This window comes from Hyla sarda, chromosome 3 (assembly GCF_029499605.1).
Source record: "Hyla sarda isolate aHylSar1 chromosome 3, aHylSar1.hap1, whole genome shotgun sequence".
Lineage (NCBI taxonomy): Eukaryota > Metazoa > Chordata > Amphibia > Anura > Hylidae > Hyla > Hyla sarda.
In genome coordinates, this window is record NC_079191.1 from 428,435,087 (window position 1) to 428,454,391 (window position 19,305).

General features: G+C 46.8%; 1 protein-coding gene across 1 annotated transcript in view; it reads right to left on the bottom strand.

Annotated features, from left to right (window-relative positions):
- Nucleotides 1-1,414: 1,414 nt before the first annotated feature.
- EPHX1 (epoxide hydrolase 1) overlaps nucleotides 1,415-19,305 on the bottom strand; it is a 46,415-nt gene continuing 28,524 nt past the window's right edge. The window contains exons 4-8 of the mRNA XM_056563649.1: nucleotides 15,390-15,617; nucleotides 13,336-13,465; nucleotides 12,846-13,060; nucleotides 3,604-3,712; nucleotides 1,415-1,571 (exon numbers count right to left, since the gene is read on the bottom strand). Of these exons, the coding sequence (XP_056419624.1) occupies nucleotides 1,415-1,571; nucleotides 3,604-3,712; nucleotides 12,846-13,060; nucleotides 13,336-13,465; nucleotides 15,390-15,617 (839 nt within the window). The remainder of the gene's footprint in view (nucleotides 1,572-3,603; nucleotides 3,713-12,845; nucleotides 13,061-13,335; nucleotides 13,466-15,389; nucleotides 15,618-19,305) is intronic.

Sequence of the window (19,305 nt, forward strand, 5' to 3'; positions counted from 1 at the left end):
GGATATACTGTATATATAATGTGAGGGGTGGACTCACTTATGGGATATACTGTATATATAATGTGAGGGGTGGAATCACTTATGGGAGATACTGTATATATAATGTGAGGGGTGGACTCACTTATGGGAGATACTGTATATATAATGTGAGGGGTGGAGTCACTTATGGGATATACTGTATATATAATGTGAGGGGTGGAGTCACTTATGGGAGATACTGTATATATAATGTGAGGGGTGGAGTCACTTATGGGAGATACTGTATATAATGTGAGGGGTGGACTCACTTATGGGATATACTGTATATATAATGTGAGGGGTGGACTCACTAATGGGATATACTGTATATATTGTGAGGGGTGGAGTCACTTATGGGATATACTGTATATATAATGTGAGGGGTGGAGTCACTTATGGGATATACTGTATATATATTGTGAGGGGTGGAGTCACTTATGGGAGATACTGTATATATAATGTGAGGGGTGGACTCACTTATGGGAGATACTGTATATAAAATGTGAGGGGTGGAGTCACTTATGGGAGATACTGTATATATAATGTGAGGGGTGGAGTCACTTATGTGATATACTGTATATATAATGTGAGGGGTGGACTCACTTATGGGAGATACTGTATATATAATGTGAGGGGTGGAGGAGTGAGGAGTGGACTCACTTATGGGATATACTGTATATATAATGTGAGGGGTGGAGTCACTTATGGAATATACTGTATATAATGTGAGGGGTGGACTCACTTATGGGATATACTGTATATATAATGTGAGGGGTGGACTCACTTATGGGATATACTGTATATATATATATAATGTGAGGGGTGGAGTCACTTATGGCATATACTGTATATATAATGTGAGGGGTGGAGTCACTTATGGGATATACTGTATATATAATGTGAGGGGTGGACTCACTTATGGGATATACTGTATATATAATGTGAGGGGTGGAGTCACTTATGGGATATACTGTATATAATGTGAGGGGTGGACTCACTTATGGGAGATACTGTATATAATGTGAGGGGTGGAGTCACTTATGGGATATACTGTATATATAATGTGAGGGGTGGAGTCACTTATGGGATATACTGTATATAATGTGAGGGGTGGACTCACTTATGGGAGATACTGTATATATAATGTGAGGGGTGGACTCATAGGAGATCATCTATATCCTGATCCCAAAGAGATAGCAGCAGCAGTATACAGATAGAGCTGGAAGGGAGGGGTCTGGGAACTAGCAGGAGCAATCTGATAAATAACAATGTCATGTATAAAAACACATGGACGCAGCTGTGCTGGAATAAAACAGATGGTGCTGTAGGACTAGTGAGGGTGAGTGTGCACGAGATGGGCAAAAACAAAACCTGAAGTGCTTCTTTAATTTACACACTACAAACCACCAGTCCCAGTACGGGTTACATACTTGTCATGTTTGGCCGTGCCAAATTTGCTCATGTTTTCCTTGTAGAACCTCATGGAGGACACGATGGAGCCCGTCAGCCAGTAGATCATGACATTGGTTAGAAGGTCATCCAAGGTGTACTTTCTGCAGGAGACCAAGAAAGCACAAAGGGCTTTATATATAATGCAATCTATGGAACAAGATAAGAAGGAACATGGCAAAAAAAATGTGGTACCCAGTGCTGCGTAGCTGAGCTTCTGACTGCTAAGTAATGCACTCTGTATTTACTGTTGTGCTGCAAAACTTAAATCCACCCATTTCTTTAAAGGGGGTTTCCTACTCCCTTGGGCACCGTCTTTGACCTCACTATCTTCCATGCACACCCCGTCCAAGAGGACTGACAGGTACAATGTGCAGCAAGGCATCTGAAATACAATGTACATGCAGAAAAGGCGGTGAAGAGCAGCGCGGCATTAAAGGAGAACTCCAGCAAGGTTTTCTTTCTATTTATGGCCATTGTGAGGAATATAAAAAATGTACCCCTACTTACCTCCAGCGATCCCACGGTGCCTCCGGTGACCCCTGGAGGTCTGGATATGGAGTCACACTCAAAATCAAAGTGGAAAACCCCACTACAGGCTGATCCAACTTTATGTAATGTCCTTAATACAAGTCCCAATGAGGCTCAGTAGTGTGTGTGGTCTCCACGTGCCCGTATGACCTCCCTACAACACCTGGGCATGCTCCTGATGAGATGGAGGATGGTCTCCTGACGGATGTCCTCCCAGACCTGGACTAAAGCATCTGCCAACTCCTAGACAGTCTGTGGTGGATGGAGCGAGACGTCCCAGATGTGCTCAATCGGATTCAGGTCTGGGGAACGGACGGCCAGTCCATAGCATCAATGTCTTCCTCTTGCAGGAACTGCTGACACACTCCAGCCACATGAGGTCTAGCATTGTCTTGCATTAGGAGGAACCCAGGGCCAACCGCACCACCATATGGTCTCACAAGGGGTCTGAGGATCTCATCTCGGTAACTAATGGCAGTCAGGCTACCTCTGGCAAGCACATGGAGGGCTGTGTGGCCCCCCAAAGAAATGCCACCCCACACCATTACTGACCCACCAGCAAACTGGTCATGCTGGAGGATGTTGCAGGCAGAAGAACGTTCTCCATGGCGTCTCCAGACTCTCTCACGTCTGTCACATGTGCTCAGTGTGAACCTGCTTTCTTCTGTGAAGAGCACAGGGCACCAGTGATGAATTTGCCAATCTTTGTGTTCTCTGGCAAATGCCAAATGTCCAGCATGGTGTTGGGCTGTAAGCACAACCCCCCACCTGTGGATGTCTGGCCCTCATACCACCCTCATGGAGTCTGTTTCTGACCGTTTGAGTGAACACATGCACATTTGTGGCTTGCTGCTGGACACTACGCTGACAGACACAGCAAACCTTCTTGCCACAGCTCGCATTGATGTGCCATCCTGGATGAGCTGAATTACCTGAGCCACTTGTGTGGGTTGTAGAGTCCGTCTCATGCTACCACTAGAGTGAAAGCACCGCCAGCATTCAAAAGTGACCAAAACATCAGCCAGGAAGCATAGGAACTGAGAAGTGGTCTGTGGTCTCCACCTGCAGAACCACTCCTTTATTGGGGGGTGTCTTGCTAATTGCCTATAATTTCCACCTGTTGTCTGTTCCATGTGAAATTGATTGTCAATCAGTGTTCTTCCTGAGTGGACAGTGGGATCTCACAGAAGTGTCATTGACTTGGAGTTACATTATTTTTTGGAGCAGTGTGTCTATTTATCTTAGCGCTAAAACTATGCCCCCATCGTGCGTGCTCCATGCATTCTTTGATTTTATTTGCCTTGGCAGCAGCTTCCTGGCGCTGTTTGCTCAGTTTATAGTTTGCTAGTTTATTGATCCTTTTATCCTGCATTGTGAAGTGTTTTTAACCCTGTGTTAGTAGCTTTGCACCGCGGGGGGCACAATGGCTGGGAAACATAGCACAACTACAAAGAGGATTTTTTTTAGGGTTGCACCTCATAAGCCAAGGAACACTGCTAAATGAGTTCACATGTTCGCACTGACATAGCAGAGCCGATCACTACACCTCCACATGATCAATGCAAAGCTGCCCCCCCCCCCCAGATAGCATGCAACATTACATACTTCTCCAGGCCGCCATCTTCATAATCACGGAAGTTGGGGTCTGTCCAGGTGGAGAACTTCTCCAGAATATAAGCAGCGAGTCCCACGGGAGAGCTGTTCAAGCCACATCCTGGAAGGTGAGGAACAGATTTTTGTAAGGGTCACAACAAGTATCACAGTATGATGTATCATGTACATGTGATCACATGACTCCACCACCCATAGGAGTGAGCGGCACGCCTTGTATCTATGGCAGTGTTTCCCAAATGGTGGACCTCCAGCTGTGGCAAAAGTAAAACTCCCAGCATGCCAATGTCGTGGCATTCCGGTAAGTAGTAATTTTGCATCAGCTGGAGGTCCACCATTTGGGGACAACACAGTAAATGGAATACAGAGAGGCGGGGGATGTATCTGCAGTTTCTCTTGTCACTTAGATAGTATGGAGTTATAAGGAGTGGCAAGGAGTTTCCCAGGGATAAGTTATGTTGCACTGCAGTATTCCTTTAAAGGGGCCCTATTCACCTAATTGGGGGACATACTGGTCAAGTTTTTATTAATAAAGTCCTTATTCACATACTATTTTGGTTAAAATTACTTTGTACCAGGACAAGTGGATCATTACGAGGAACAAGTAGATTCTGCTCAGTTTTAGTCCCTTGGACGAGTATTTTTTTTTATTTTTTTTTATTTTTTTTTTTTTACACACCCCTGCCTCTCTCTCTACAGTACATGGAGGAGGAAATTATAGACCACCACTGAGCAGTATAAGCTGTGAACCAAGCACTGGGTGAGATATAACAATAGAAGCAGCAGCAGCAAAATGAAGCACATTATAGAGCAGTACTTAGCAGTGTAAGTTGTGAATTCAGCACAGGGATATATAAAATGTACTAGAAGTAGCAGCAGCAACATGGATGACATTATAAAGCAGTACTGCATAAAGTAAGCTGTGAATCCAGCACTAGGGTGTGTTCTACTCACTGTAAGCTCCTGTGTAGACTCTGCACCCTCTGGCTGCTTCTACGTCTCTCTAACTGCACCCCCTCCCAGCTCCATAGACTCGTATGTAACTTGACCGTACAGCATGCTGACTTGGGACAGATTTTAGGACAATTTGGGCCATTTTCAACATAAATGATAATTTTAAGAGGGGGGGGGGGGGGGGGGGGGTGATGCATGAAATGTGCCCGGTATAAAGGACAAGGCACTTTTTTTTTTCTACTAAAGTACATAACAAAGTTTCTTATATTTGCTTTTACTATCAATTTATGTAAAGTTTGTTGAAAACACTGTAACCATTTAACATGATGGAGCACAATAAGCCAAGGTATCGGTCTGTGCCGTCATGTTGGATACGTCATCGTTGGAGCGATTTTGTTTGTGATGTATTCTGGAGCAGATTATGAGTAGGCACATGCGGCACATTAGGGCTCTATATATACCGGCGGCGGCAGGCAGTGAGGGACTTGGCTTATCGCCCTGATATTTCATTAATAATTGGCTTTAAAACGAAGCAGCTGGTAAGTGAGAAAGAGATCAAAGTCTGATTCAGATTCAGATCTGCAACTAGGTGAAAGGGCCGCGACCGAGATCTCAGATCAATGGCCTTTATTCATTAAAGGGGTATTCAAGGATTTTTTTTTATTGGACTATGCTACAGGGGCTGTAAAGTTAGTGTAGTACATAATATAGTGTCTGTTCCTGTGTGTGACGGTTTTCTCACAATTCTTCTGTGATTTTCACCCCAATATTTATTTTTAACAGCATACAAAATGACTGTTGTCTCAGATTTTTCTCAGGTTGCAATGCGGCCGAGACATTACATCACTAGTCAGCTGAGGACAGGGAGCCTGTCTGCTTCAATGGGTCGAGGGATCGCTTGGTGGGAGAAAGATCAATCTGCAACTAATGCAACAGCTGTAGGCAAACTGATTGAAAACCACAGGTCTTTTGAATGGATGCAGCTCATTTTTGTTTCAATGGGTGGGGTGGCTGATGTGTGGGAGGGAGGAAGATGGAATTATGGGATTTCTACGCAAAAGAGGAAAACTCAAACAGCAAATACCAGTTCACATAAAGCTAGCCACATATTATAGTAATCTCACAACATAACCATGTAGCCCCAAGACAAGCGCAGATCCTTCCTAAGTAGAGATGAGTGAACTTACAGTAAATTCGATTCGTCACGAACTTCTCGGCTCGGCAGTTGATGACTTATCCTGCGTAAATTAGTTCAGCCTTCAGGTGCTCCGGTGGGCTGGAAAAGGTGGATACAGTCCTAGGAAAGAGTCTCCTAGGACTGTATCCACCTTTTCCAGCCCACCGGAGCACCGGAAAGCTGAACTAATTTATGCAGGATAAGTCATCAACTGCCGAGCAGAGAAGTTCGTGACAAATCGAATTTACTGTAAATTCGCTCATCTCTATTCCTAAGCATGCCCATTACTGTCTGCCAGGTATGTACTAAAATCACCTCATGGTGGATAACCCCTTTAAAGTGACACAATGGCTATATATGGGCTGGTGTGACACCAGTGCGGCCTGCCCACCTTCCATTGAGTGCACTGAACAAATTGTGATGGGGACTGGAATTGGGGTCTCGGAGCTATTGGGGTCCATTCACATGGCAAAATTTCCACCTCAAATTAAAGCCCATAGTCTTCTATGGGATTCCGTACTCCCATTCACACTTTTGAATTTCCGCTTGCGGAAATTCAGAAGTGTGAATGGGAGTGCGGAATCCCATAGAAGTCTATGGGCTTTAATTTGAGGCAGAAATTCTGCAGGCTGCAACTCTGCCGTGTGAATAACCCCTTATTGTCGTAACAACTACAACTCACAGCTTGCCCTGTGTTCTACATCCTGCGGCTCTCCAGCTATAAAACCACAACTCCCAGTAGGCCAAGAGTCAAGTGTGAACATAGAAACACAGAGGTTTCCACACTGTGGCACCGATATCTGAATCCGGATGTTCTCCAGCCGTCGTGTAACTACACCTCCCAGCATGCCCTGACAGCCGCTCATTGTGATCTTCCAAGCTTTTGTGGAACTACAATTCCTAGTTAACAAATAGCCATGCCTTGCTAGAAAAATTACAACTCTCAACATGCGCTCACAGCCTACTATAACCTATGCTTATTCTGTAGTGCAGTAGCGCCTCCAGCCTGTGGCATTTTAATAGTGGTGAAACTACTACTCCCATAATGCCTTGACAGCTGCACTACCATATGGCCTTCCGGATGTTGTGTAACTACAACTCCCATTATGCCCCTGACAGCCGAACCACCCTGTGGCCTTCAGGCTGTTAAGGAACTACAACTCCCAGCATGTTCCGACAGCCTACTATACATTATTATCATTTCGAAACGCAGTAGTCTCCAACCTGTGGCCCTCCAGATGTTGTGAAACAACAACTCCCAGCATGCAATGACAGCCTATTAAAAATATGTCCCAGTGACGCCACAATTCCCAACATTTCCGTAAGCAATACCGGAGGGGCTTTCTAGCTGCTGGAAGAACTACAACTCTCAGAATGCTCGGCCCACCTCTATAAAATATGGGCATCTTAATGCAGTGGTCCACAATAAGTAGCTAGATTGGTCATTATAGAACTACATCTCCCAGCATGCCTTGACAGCTGCACCTCTGCCTACTATAAACTGTGCTCATCATGAAGTGCAGTGGTCCCCAACCTATGGCTCTTTAGCTGTTGTGAAACTACAACTCTCAGCATTCTCTGCCAGCCTGCTATGAATTACAGGGCCTTCAGTTGTGAAATTACATAACAGACTACCATGACATGCTGGGAGTTGTAGTTGTACAACTGCTGGAGTGTTGCAGGTTGGAAACTACTGCCTATTACTTCAAATAACAGCCTCTCCAGCCCATAATAAGAGACCATGGAAGCTGACCCCTGTATAGAACACATTGAGGATAGACTGGTTGCTATGGGCAACTGCTCCATTAGTTTTCTTTTGCACCAGTTTTGATAAGTCTCCCCAGCTGTAGTAAACAGTGAACGCTACGTTTTACACTCCACCTCATACTCCCATAGGGAACATATGCCGCAGTAAAATGTCTTCCCACACAGGACGGGTGAGGTGCGATTCCTGCGAGGAACACAAGCGCCAGATAACATGTAGGATGTTTTACCATTTCCAAACAGGACAGATGGCGTCAGGAGAAGCTGGATACCCGGAGGTAGAAAACGTGATGCAAAATATATTTATCCCTGAAGTACAAATACTCCCCTCACATCACAGCAAAACATATGGATGTCATTTATAAACAATGATATTTATGTCCGGAATATAGAATTACTACCTAATAGGTGTAGTATAGAGGATCTCTCCTGTGTGGTGTAGTATAGAGGATCTGTCCTGTGTGGTGTAGTATAGAGGATCTGTCCTGTGTGGTGTAGTATAGAGGATCTCTCCTGTGTGGTGTAGTATGGAGGATCTCTCCTGTGTGGTGTAGTATAGAGGATCTCTCCTGTGTGGTGTAGTATAGAGGATCTCTCCTGTGTGGTGTAGTATAGGGGATCTCTCCTGTGTGGTGTAGTATAGGGGATCTCTCCTGTGTGGTGTAGTATAGAGGATCTCTCCTGTGTGGTGTAGTATAGAGGATCTCTCCTGTGTGGTGTAGTATAGAGGATCTCTCCTGTGTGGTGTAGTATAGAGGATCTCTCCTGTGTGGTGTAGTATAGAGGATCTCTCCTGTGTGGTGTAGTATAGAGGGATCTCTCCTGTGTGGTGTAGTATAGGGGATCTCTCCTGTGTGGTGTAGTATAGGGGATCTCTCCTGTGTGGTGTAGTATAGAGGATCTCTCCTGTGTGGTGTAGTATAGAGGATCTCTCCTGTGTGGTGTAGTATAGAGGATCTCTCCTGTGTGGTGTAGTATAGAGGATCTCTCCTGTGTGGTGTAGTATAGAGGATCTCTCCTGTGTGGTGTAGTATAGAGGATCTCTCCTGTGTGGTGTAGTAGAGAGGATCTGTCCTGTGTGGTGTAGTAGAGAGGATCTCTCCTGTGTGGTGTAGTATGGAGGATCTGTCCTGTGTGGTGTAGTATAGAGGATCTCTCCTGTGTGGTGTAGTATGGAGGATCTGTCCTGTGTGGTGTAGTATAGAGGATCTGTCCTGTGTGGTGTAGTATAGAGGATCTCTCCTGTGTGGTGTAGTATAGAGGATCTCTCCTGTGTGGTGTAGTATAGGGGATCTCTCCTGTGTGGTGTAGTATAGGGGATCTCTCCTGTGTGGTGTAGTATAGAGGATCTCTCCTGTGTGGTGTAGTATAGAGGATCTGTCCTGTGTGGTGTAGTATAGAGGATCTCTCCTGTGTGGTGTAGTATGGAGGATCTGTCCTGTGTGGTGTAGTATAGAGGATCTCTCCTGTGTGGTGTAGTATAGAGGATCTCTCCTGTGTGGTGTAGTATAGAGGATCTCTCCTGTGTGGTGTAGTATAGAGGATCTCTCCTGTGTGGTGTAGTATAGAGGATCTCTCCTGTGTGGTGTAGTATAGAGGATCTCTCCTGTGTGGTGTAGTATAGAGGATCTCTCCTGTGTGGTGTAGTATAGAGGATCTCTCCTGTGTGGTGTAGTATAGAGGATCTCTCCTGTGTGGTGTAGTATAGGGGATCTCTCCTGTGTGATGTAGTATAGGGGATCTCTCCTGTGTGGTGTAGTATAGAGGATCTCTCCTGTGTGGTGTAGTATAGAGGATCTCTCCTGTGTGGTGTAGTATAGAGGATCTCTCCTGTGTGGTGTAGTATAGAGGATCTCTCCTGTGTGGTGTAGTATAGAGGATCTCTCCTGTGTGGTGTAGTATAGAGGGATCTCTCCTGTGTGGTGTAGTATAGGGGATCTCTCCTGTGTGGTGTAGTATAGAGGATCTCTCCTGTGTGGTGTAGTATAGAGGATCTCTCCTGTGTGGTGTAGTATAGAGGATCTCTCCTGTGTGGTGTAGTATAGAGGATCTCTCCTGTGTGGTGTAGTATAGAGGATCTCTCCTGTGTGGTGTAGTATAGAGGATCTCTCCTGTGTGGTGTAGTATAGAGGATCTCTCCTGTGTGGTGTAGTAGAGAGGATCTGTCCTGTGTGGTGTAGTAGAGAGGATCTCTCCTGTGTGGTGTAGTATGGAGGATCTGTCCTGTGTGGTGTAGTATAGAGGATCTCTCCTGTGTGGTGTAGTATGGAGGATCTGTCCTGTGTGGTGTAGTATAGAGGATCTGTCCTGTGTGGTGTAGTATAGAGGATCTCTCCTGTGTGGTGTAGTATAGAGGATCTCTCCTGTGTGGTGTAGTATAGGGGATCTCTCCTGTGTGGTGTAGTATAGGGGATCTCTCCTGTGTGGTGTAGTATAGAGGATCTCTCCTGTGTGGTGTAGTATAGAGGATCTGTCCTGTGTGGTGTAGTATAGAGGATCTCTCCTGTGTGGTGTAGTATAGAGGATCTCTCCTGTGTGGTGTAGTATAGAGGATCTGTCCTGTGTGGTGTAGTATAGAGGATCTGTCCTGTGTGGTGTAGTATAGAGGATCTGTCCTGTGTGGTGTAGTATAGAGGATCTGTCCTGTGTGGTGTAGTATAGAGGATCTGTCCTGTGTGGTGTAGTATAGAGGATCTGTCCTGTGTGGTGTAGTATAGAGGATCTGTCCTGTGTGGTGTAGTATAGAGGATCTGTCCTGTGTGGTGTAGTATAGAGGATCTCTCCTGTGTGGTGTAGTATAGAGGATCTCTCCTGTGTGGTGTAGTATAGAGGATCTCTCCTGTGTGGTGTAGTATAGAGGATCTCTCCTGTGTGGTGTAGTATAGAGGATCTCTCCTGTGTGGTGTAGTATAGGGGGATCTGTCCTGTGTGGTGTAGTATAGAGGATCTCTCCTGTGTGGTGTAGTATAGGGGATCTCTCCTGTGTGGTGTAGTATAGAGGATCTCTCCTGTGTGGTGTAGTATAGAGGATCTCTCCTGTGTGGTGTAGTATAGGGGATCTCTCCTGTGTGGTGTAGTATAGAGGATCTCTCCTGTGTGGTGTAGTATAGAGGATCTCTCCTGTGTGGTGTAGTATAGAGGATCTGTCCTGTGTGGTGCAGTATAGAGGATGTGTCCTGTGTGGTGTAGTATAGAGGATCTGTCCTGTGTGGTGTAGTATAGAGGATCTGTCCTGTGTGGTGCAGTATAGAGGATCTGTCCTGTGTGGTGTAGTATAGAGGATCTCTCCTGTGTGGTGTAGTATAGAGGATCTGTCCTGTGTGGTGTAGTATAGGGGATCTCTCCTGTGTGGTGTAGTATAGAGGATCTCTCCTGTGTGGTGTAGTATAGAGGATCTGTCCTGTGTGGTGTAGTATAGGGGATCTCTCCTGTGTGGTGTAATATAGAGGATCTCTCCTGTGTGGTGTAGTATAGAGGATCTGTCCTGTGTGGTGTAGTATAGAGGATCTCTCCTGTGTGGTGTAGTATAGAGGATCTCTCCTGTGTGGTGTAGTATAGAGGATCTCTCCTGTGTGGTGTAGTATAGAGGATCTGTCCTGTGTGGTGTAGTATAGAGGATCTGTCCTGTGTGGTGTAGTATAGAGGATCTCTCCTGTGTGGTGTAGTATAGAGGATCTCTCCTGTGTGGTGTAGTATAGAGGATCTCTCCTGTGTGGTGTAGTATAGAGGATCTGTCCCGTGTGGTGTAGTATAGAGGATCTGTCCTGTGTGGTGTAGTATAGAGGATCTGTCCTGTGTGGTGTAGTATAGAGGATCTGTCCTGTGTGGTGTAGTATAGGGGATCTGTCCTGTGTGGTGTAGTATAGGGGATCTCTCCTGTGTGGTGTAGTATAGAGGATCTCTCCTGTGTGGTGTAGTATAGAGGATCTCTCCTGTGTGGTGTAGTATAGAGGATCTCTCCTGTGTGGTGTAGTATAGAGGATCTGTCCCGTGTGGTGTAGTATAGAGGATCTGTCCTGTGTGGTGTAGTATAGAGGATCTGTCCTGTGTGGTGTAGTATAGAGGATCTGTCCTGTGTGGTGTAGTATAGAGGATCTCTCCTGTGTGGTGTAGTATAGAGGATCTCTCCTGTGTGGTGTAATATAGAGGATCTGTCCTGTGTGGTGTAGTATAGGGGATCTCTCCTGTGTGGTGTAGTATAGAGGATCTCTCCTGTGTGGTGTAGTATAGAGGATCTGTCCCGTGTGGTGTAGTATAGAGGATCTGTCCTGTGTGGTGTAGTATAGAGGATCTGTCCTGTGTGGTGTAGTATAGAGGATCTGTCCTGTGTGGTGTAGTATAGGGGATCTCTCCTGTGTGGTGTAGTATAGAGGATCTCTCCCGTGTGGTGTAGTATAGAGGATCTGTCCTGTGTGATGTAGTATAGAGGATGTGTCCTGTGTGGTGTAGTATAGAGGATCTCTCCTGTGCGGTGTAGTATAGGGGATCTGTCCTGTGTGGTGTAGTATAGGGGATCTGTCCTGTGTGGTGTAGTATAGGGGATCTCTCCTGTGTGGTGTAGTATAGAGGATCTCTCCTGTGTGGTGTAGTATAGAGGATCTCTCCTGTGTGGTGTAGTATAGAGGATCTCTCCTGTGTGGTGTAGTATAGAGGATCTCTCCTGTGTGGTGTAGTATAGGGGATCTCTCCTGTGTGGTGTAGTATAGAGGATCTCTCCCGTGTGGTGTAGTATAGAGGATCTCTCCTGTGTGGTGTAGTATAGAGGATCTCTCCTGTGTGGTGTAGTATAGAGGATCTCTCCCGTGTGGTGTAGTATAGAGGATCTCTCCTGTGTGGTGTAGTATGGAGGATCTGTCCTGTGTGGTGTAGTATAGAGGATCTCTCCTGTGTGGTGTAGTATAGAGGATCTCTCCTGTGTGGTGTAGTATAGGGGATCTCTCCTGTGTGGTGTAGTATAGAGGATGTGTCCTGTGTGGTGTAGTATAGGGGATCTCTCCTGTGTGGTGTAGTATAGAGGATCTCTCCTGTGTGGTGTAGTATAGAGGATCTCTCCTGTGTGGTGTAGTATAGAGGATGTGTCCTGTGTGGTGTAGTATAGAGGATCTGTCCTGTGTGGTGTAGTATAGAGGATCTCTCCTGTGTGGTGTAGTATAGAGGATCTCTCCTGTGTGGTGTAGTATAGAGGATCTCTCCTGTGTGGTGTAGTATAGAGGATCTCTCCTGTGCGGTGTAGTATAGGGGATCTCTCCTGTGTGGTGTAGTATAGGGGATCTCTCCTGTGTGGTGTAGTATAGGGGATCTCTCCCGTGTGGTGTAATATACAGTATTACGGTCTCCTCACCTGCAGTATCGGGCTTGGTGGACTGGATATGCATGTAGCCGCTCTCCTTCATAGTGTGAAAGAAATATTTCTGCATAAATGGAAACATCCGTCTCACATCCTCGTCCTTGAAGCCGAAGCATCCTGGGAACCACCGGCCGAAAAATATGGAGAGTAGCACCGGCAGCTTGGGGGTTAACACCGCCACCATGTTCAGATGCAAACCCTTGACGTTGCTTAAAAAATAAATAAAAATAAATGGATATTTTATGCTTTTATGCCGTTTACAACCTTTTTTATTTGAACCAATGTTCATAAGAATTCAACAAGAGCCAATCACATCAATGAGGTCCGAGCTGCTGCGCACCTCTTGCTTCAGTTATCCGTCTCCAGTGATATTATATGGACTATAGAAGTACCCCCATATACGGCCCGGATATAAAAAGGGACAGACCTAAGGGGTCATGATGAATGATTCCAGACTAGAACCGTATTCACATTGTGCAGTTACCTGGGAGCGAGCTGTGCCAGGATTGTGCAGATCATGGATCCCCAGTCTCCTCCCTGCGCATAGAACTCCCGGAAGCCCAACCTCCGCATCAGCTTGTAAAAGATCCGGGCGACAGCGACAGAGTCACATCCTGAAGAAACAAGTCATGACAGCCTTTATACCAGTGGTTTCCAAACTGTGGACCTCCAGCTGTTGCGAAACTACAACTTCCAGGATGCCCGGACAGACAACGCCCTATACCTGGAGGTCCCCTGTTTGGAAACCTACCCCCTATACCTGGGAGGTCCCCCGTTTGGAAACCTACCCCCTATACCTGGGAGGTCCCCCGTTTGGAAACCTACGCCCTATACCTGGAGGTCCCCTGTTTGGAAACCTACGCCCTATACCTGGAGGTCCCCCGTTTGGAAACCTACGCCCTATACCTGGAGGTCCCCCGTTTGGAAACCTACGCCCTATACCTGGAGGTCCCCTGTTTGGAAACCTACCCCCTATACCTGGGAGGTCCCCCGTTTGGAAACCTACCCCCTATACCTGGGAGGTCCCCCGTTTGGAAACCTATGCCCTATACCTGGAGGTCCCCTGTTTGGAAACCTACCCCCTATACCTGGAGGTCCCCCGTTTGGAAACCTATGCCCTATACCTGGAGGTCCCCTGTTTGGAAACCTACCCCCTATAGCTGGAGATCCCCCGTTTGGAAACCTGCACCCTATACCTGGAGGTCCCCCGTTTGGAAACCTACGCCCTATACCTGGAGGTCCCCCGTTTGGAAACCTACGCCCTATACCTGGAGGTCCCCCGTTTGGAAACCTGCGCCCTATACCTGGAGGTCCCCCGTTTGGAAACCTATGCCCTATACCTGGAGGTCCCCTGTTTGGAAACCTACCCCCTATACCTGCAGGTCCCCTGTTTGGAAACCTATGCCCTATACCTGGAGGTCCCCTGTTTGGAAACCTACCCCCTATACCTGGAGGTCCCCTGTTTGGAAACCTACGCCCTATACCTGGAGGTCCCCTGTTTGGAAACCTACCCCCTATACCTGGGAGGTCCCCCGTTTGGAAACCTACGCCCTATACCTGGAGGTCCCCTGTTTGGAAACCTACCCCCTATACCTGGGAGGTCCCCTGTTTGGAAACCTACGCCCTATACCTGGAGGTCCCCTGTTTGGAAACCTACCCCCTATACCTGGGAGGTCCCCCGTTTGGAAACCTACCCCCTATACCTGGAGGTCCCCTGTTTGGAAACCTACCCCCTATACCTGGAGGTCCCCCGTTTGGAAACCTACGCCCTATACCTGGAGGTCCCCCGTTTGGAAACCTACGCCCTATACCTGGAGGTCCCCTGTTTGGAAACCTACGCCCTATACCTGGAGGTCCCCCGTTTGGAAACCTGCGCCCTATACCTGGAGGTCCCCCGTTTGGAAACCTGCGCCCTATACCTGGAGGTCCCCCGTTTGGAAACCTACGCCCTATACCTGGAGGTCCCCCGTTTGGAAACCTACGCCCTATACCTGGAGGTCCCTCATTTGGAGACCTACTCCCTATACCTGGAGGTCTTCCGTTTGGAAACATACTAGGGGGGAGATTTATCAAAACCTGTCCAGAAGAAAAGTTGACCAGTTGCCCATAGCAACCAATCAGATCGCTTCTTTCATTTTTCAGAGGCCTTTTCAAAAATGAAAGAAGCAATCTGATTGGTTGCTATGGGCAACTCAGCAACTTTTCCTCTAGACAGGGTTTGATAAATCTCCCCCCTAGGTCCTATACGTGGAGGTCCACAGTTTGGAGACCTAGGCCCGAAACCTGAAGGTCCACAGTTTGGAGACCTTGACCCTATACCTTCAGTACAGTAAATATAGACTAGTGGCTCCCGTGAAGGGGAGAGCAGTGGTCTCCAACCTGCGGACCTCCAGATGTTGCAAAACTACAACTCCCAGCATGCCCGGACAGCCGTTGGCTGTCCGGGCATGCTGGGACTTGTAGTTTTGCAACATCTGGAGGTCCGCGGGTTGAAAACCACTGCTATAGACAATACATCACATTCTATTTATAAAGCACCTTGCTTGTGAGAAGCTTCCGAGAATCCATATCCAGGAATGGACGGACAGATGACCTCAAAGATATGCTCATCGCTGAGACCATGGCTGGCCGGATCCGTCAGGAGGGGGATGATCTTGTAGAATTCATAGAATGATCCGGGCCAGCCGTGAACCATAATGAGAGGTTTGGCCTTCCGGCCCGCGGGGAGGTTTTTCGGCTTAGCATGGAGAAAATGGATATCGAGGCCTGGAAGAAAAAAAAAAAAAAAAAAATCAAGAAGTTTCATGCACAGCACTCTGGGAAACACAAAGTTTTGAAATTATACTTTTGAGTGGTGATTATGGGGGAGATTTATCAAAACCTGCGCAAAGGAAAGGTTGCCCATAGCAACCAATCAGATCGCTTCTTACATTTTGCAAACATTTTGATAAATCTCCCCCTATGTGCGTGAAGCTTGTTAAATGTCCAGGACTGAGAGCGCTGGGGTCCCGTCCTGGAGACCGGGGGTGGGGGGGGCGTATAGCCAGCGGTCGGACCACCAGCGATCAGCTACTCATCCCCTATCCAGTGGCATTTTTGCCGGAATACTCCTTTAAGTCAATGTACAGTAAAATACAGTTATAAAATTTTATACATTAACCCCGTACAGGACCTAGGGCGTATGGATACGCCTTCTGTACCTGGGTCTTAAGGACGCAGGGCGTACCTGTACGCCCGTGGGAATTTCGGTCCCCGCCGCGTGCAAATGCCCAGGGGGGTCATTAGACCCCACCATGTCGGCGATCGGCGCAAATCGCAAGTGAATTCACATTTGCGATTTGCGCCGATTCCGGGTCGTACGGAATATAAGGGGGATCGCGGTTGTCTAAGACACCCACGATCCCCCTGTAGCGATAGGAGTGAGGTGGCAGGGGTGCCACCCCTCCTATCCCTGCTATTGGTGGTCTAGACGCTACCACCAATAGCAGATCAGGGGCGGGGGGGGGTTACTTTCGTTTTCCCCGTTCTGCCCACCCACAATAGGCGGGGCAGAACGGGGAAACGACTGGGACCGAACGCCGAAGATCCACTTACCCGTCGGTGGAAGCTGCGGGACGGGATCGGCGGCGGTGATCGGCCCAGGCGGCGATGTCGTGCAGCAGAAGAGGACGGATCCCTGGATCCGACGGAAGCCGGTAAGTTGCCTAGCAACATCTAGAGGGCTACAGTCTGAGACTGTAGCCCTCCAGATGTTGCAAAACTACAACTCCCAGCATGCCCAGACAGCTGCTGGGCATGGTGGGAGATGCAGTTTTGCAACAGCTGGAGGTCTACAGTTTAGAGACCACTGCACAGTGATCTCTATACTGTAGCACTCTAGATCTTGCAAAACTACAACTCCCAGCATGTCCACATAGCTGTTTGCTGTCTGTGAATGCTGGAATTTGTAGTTTTGCAACATCTGGAGGTCCACAGTTTGGAGATCACAGTGAAGTGGTCTCTATCTGTAGCACTCCAGATGCTGCAAAACTGCAAATCCCAGCATGCCGAAACAGCTGTCTCGGCATGCTGGGAGTTGTAGTTGCGATCCCTCCAGCTGTTGCATAACTAGATCTCCCAGTACATGCTGGGAGTAGTAGTTTTGCAACAGCTATAGGCACACTGGTTGGAAAATACTGAGTTAGGTAACAGAACCTAACTGAAGGTTTTCCAACCAGTGTGCCTCCAGCTGTTGCAAAACTACAACTCCCAGCATGCACGGTCTGTCAGTACATGCTTGGAGTTGTAGTTTTGAAACAGCTGGAGGTTTGCCCCCCCATGTGAACATACAGGTTACATTCCCACGGACAGGTTTACAGTAAGTTTCCTGCTTGAAGTATGAGCTGCGGCAAATTTTTCGCCGCAGCGCAAATTTCTAGCGGGAAGCTCACTGTAAACCTGCGCCCGTGTGAATGTACCCTAAAAACACTACACTACACTAACACAAAATAAAGGGTAAAACACTACATAAACACCCCCTTACACTGTCCCCCCAATAAAAAATGTATTGTACGGCAGAGTTTCCAAAACGGAGCCTCCAGCTGTTGCAAAACAACAACTCCCAGCATTTCCGGACAGCCACTGACGACTGTCCAGGCATGCTGGGAGTTTAGCAACAGCTGGAGGCATCCTGTTTGGGAATCACTGGCGTAGAATACCCCTATGTCCCCCCTTAAGCAATCCCTAATTTAGTCCTCAAATGCGAATGGCGCTCTCTCACTTCAGAGCCCTGTTGTATTTCAAGGAAACAGTTTAGGGCCACATATGGGGTATCTCCGTAATCGGGAGAAATTGCGTTACAAATTTTGGGGGGGCTTTTTCTCCTTTTACCCCTTATGAAAAGGAAAAGTTGGGGGCTACACCAGCCTGTCAGTGTAAAAATTTTTTACATTTTACACTAACATGCTGGTGTTGCCACACACTTTTTATTTTCACAAGTGTTAAAAGGAAAAAAAGACCCCCAAAATTTTTAACACAATTTCTCCTGAGTACAGAAATACCCCATATGTGGGTGTAAAATGCTCGGCGGGGGCACAACAAGGCTCAAGAGTGAGAGCGCACTATGTACATTTGAGGCCTAAATTGGTGATTTGCACAGGGGTGGCTGATTTTACAGCGGTTCTGACATAAACGCAAAAAAAATAAATACCCACATGTGACCATTTTGGAAACTACACCCCTAACGGAACGTAACAAGGGGTATAGTGAGCCTGAACACCCCACAGGTGTTTGACGAATTTTCATTAAAGTTGGATGGAAAAAAAAATAAAAAATAAATTTAAAAAAAAAAAATCACAAAAATGCTGGTGTTACCCAAAATTTTTCATTTTCACAAGGAAACATAGGAAAAAAGCCCCCCAAAATTTGTAACCCCATTTTTTCTGAGTAAGAACATACCCCATATGTGGATGTAAAGTGCTCTATGGGCGCACTACAATGCTCAGAAGAGAAGGAGCGCTGTTGGGATTTTGAAGATAAAATTTGTCCGGAATTGAAGGCTACGTGTGTTTACAAAGCCCCCATAGAGCCAGAACAATGGACCCTCCCCCCACATATGACCCAATTTTGGAAACTACACCCCTCACGTAATGTAATAAGGGGTACAGTGAGCATTTACGCCCCACAGGTGTCTGACAGATTTTTGGAACAGTGGTCCGTGAAAATGAAAAATGTAATTTTTCATTTGCACAGCCCACTGTTCCAAAGATCTGTCAAACGCCAGTGGGGTGTAAATACTCACTGCATCCCTTATTAAATTCTGTGGGGGGTGTAGTTTTCAAAATGGGGTCACGTGGGGGGGTCCACTGTTCTGGCACCATGGGGGGGCTTTGTAAACGCACATGGCCCCCGACTTCTATTCCAACCAAATTCTGTCTTCAAAAGCTCAATGGTGCTCCTTCTCTTCTGAGCATTGTAGTGCGCCAGCAGACCACTTGATGTCCACACATTGGGTATTTCCATACTCAGGAGAAAATGACCCCCAAAATTTGTAACCCCATTTCTTCTATTACCCCTTGTAAAAATATAAAATGTGGGGGAAAACGAGCATTTTAGTGAAAAAAAAATTTTTTCTTCATTTACACATCCAAAAAGCAAAAAGTCGTCAAACACCTGTGAGGTTTTAAGGCTCACTGTACCCCTTGATGTGTTCCTTGAAGGGTGTAGTTTCTAAAATAGTATGCCATGTGTTTTTTTTTTTTTTGCTGTTCTGGCACCATAGGGGCTTCCTAAATGTGACATGCCCTCCAAAAACCATTTCAGCAAAATTCACTTTTCAAAAGCCAAATGTGACTCCTCCTCTTCTGAGCATTGTAGTGCGCCAGCAGAGCACTTGACGTCCACACTTGGGGTATTTCCATACTCAGAAGAGATGGGGTTACAAATTTTGGGGGGCATTTTGTCCTATTATCCCTTG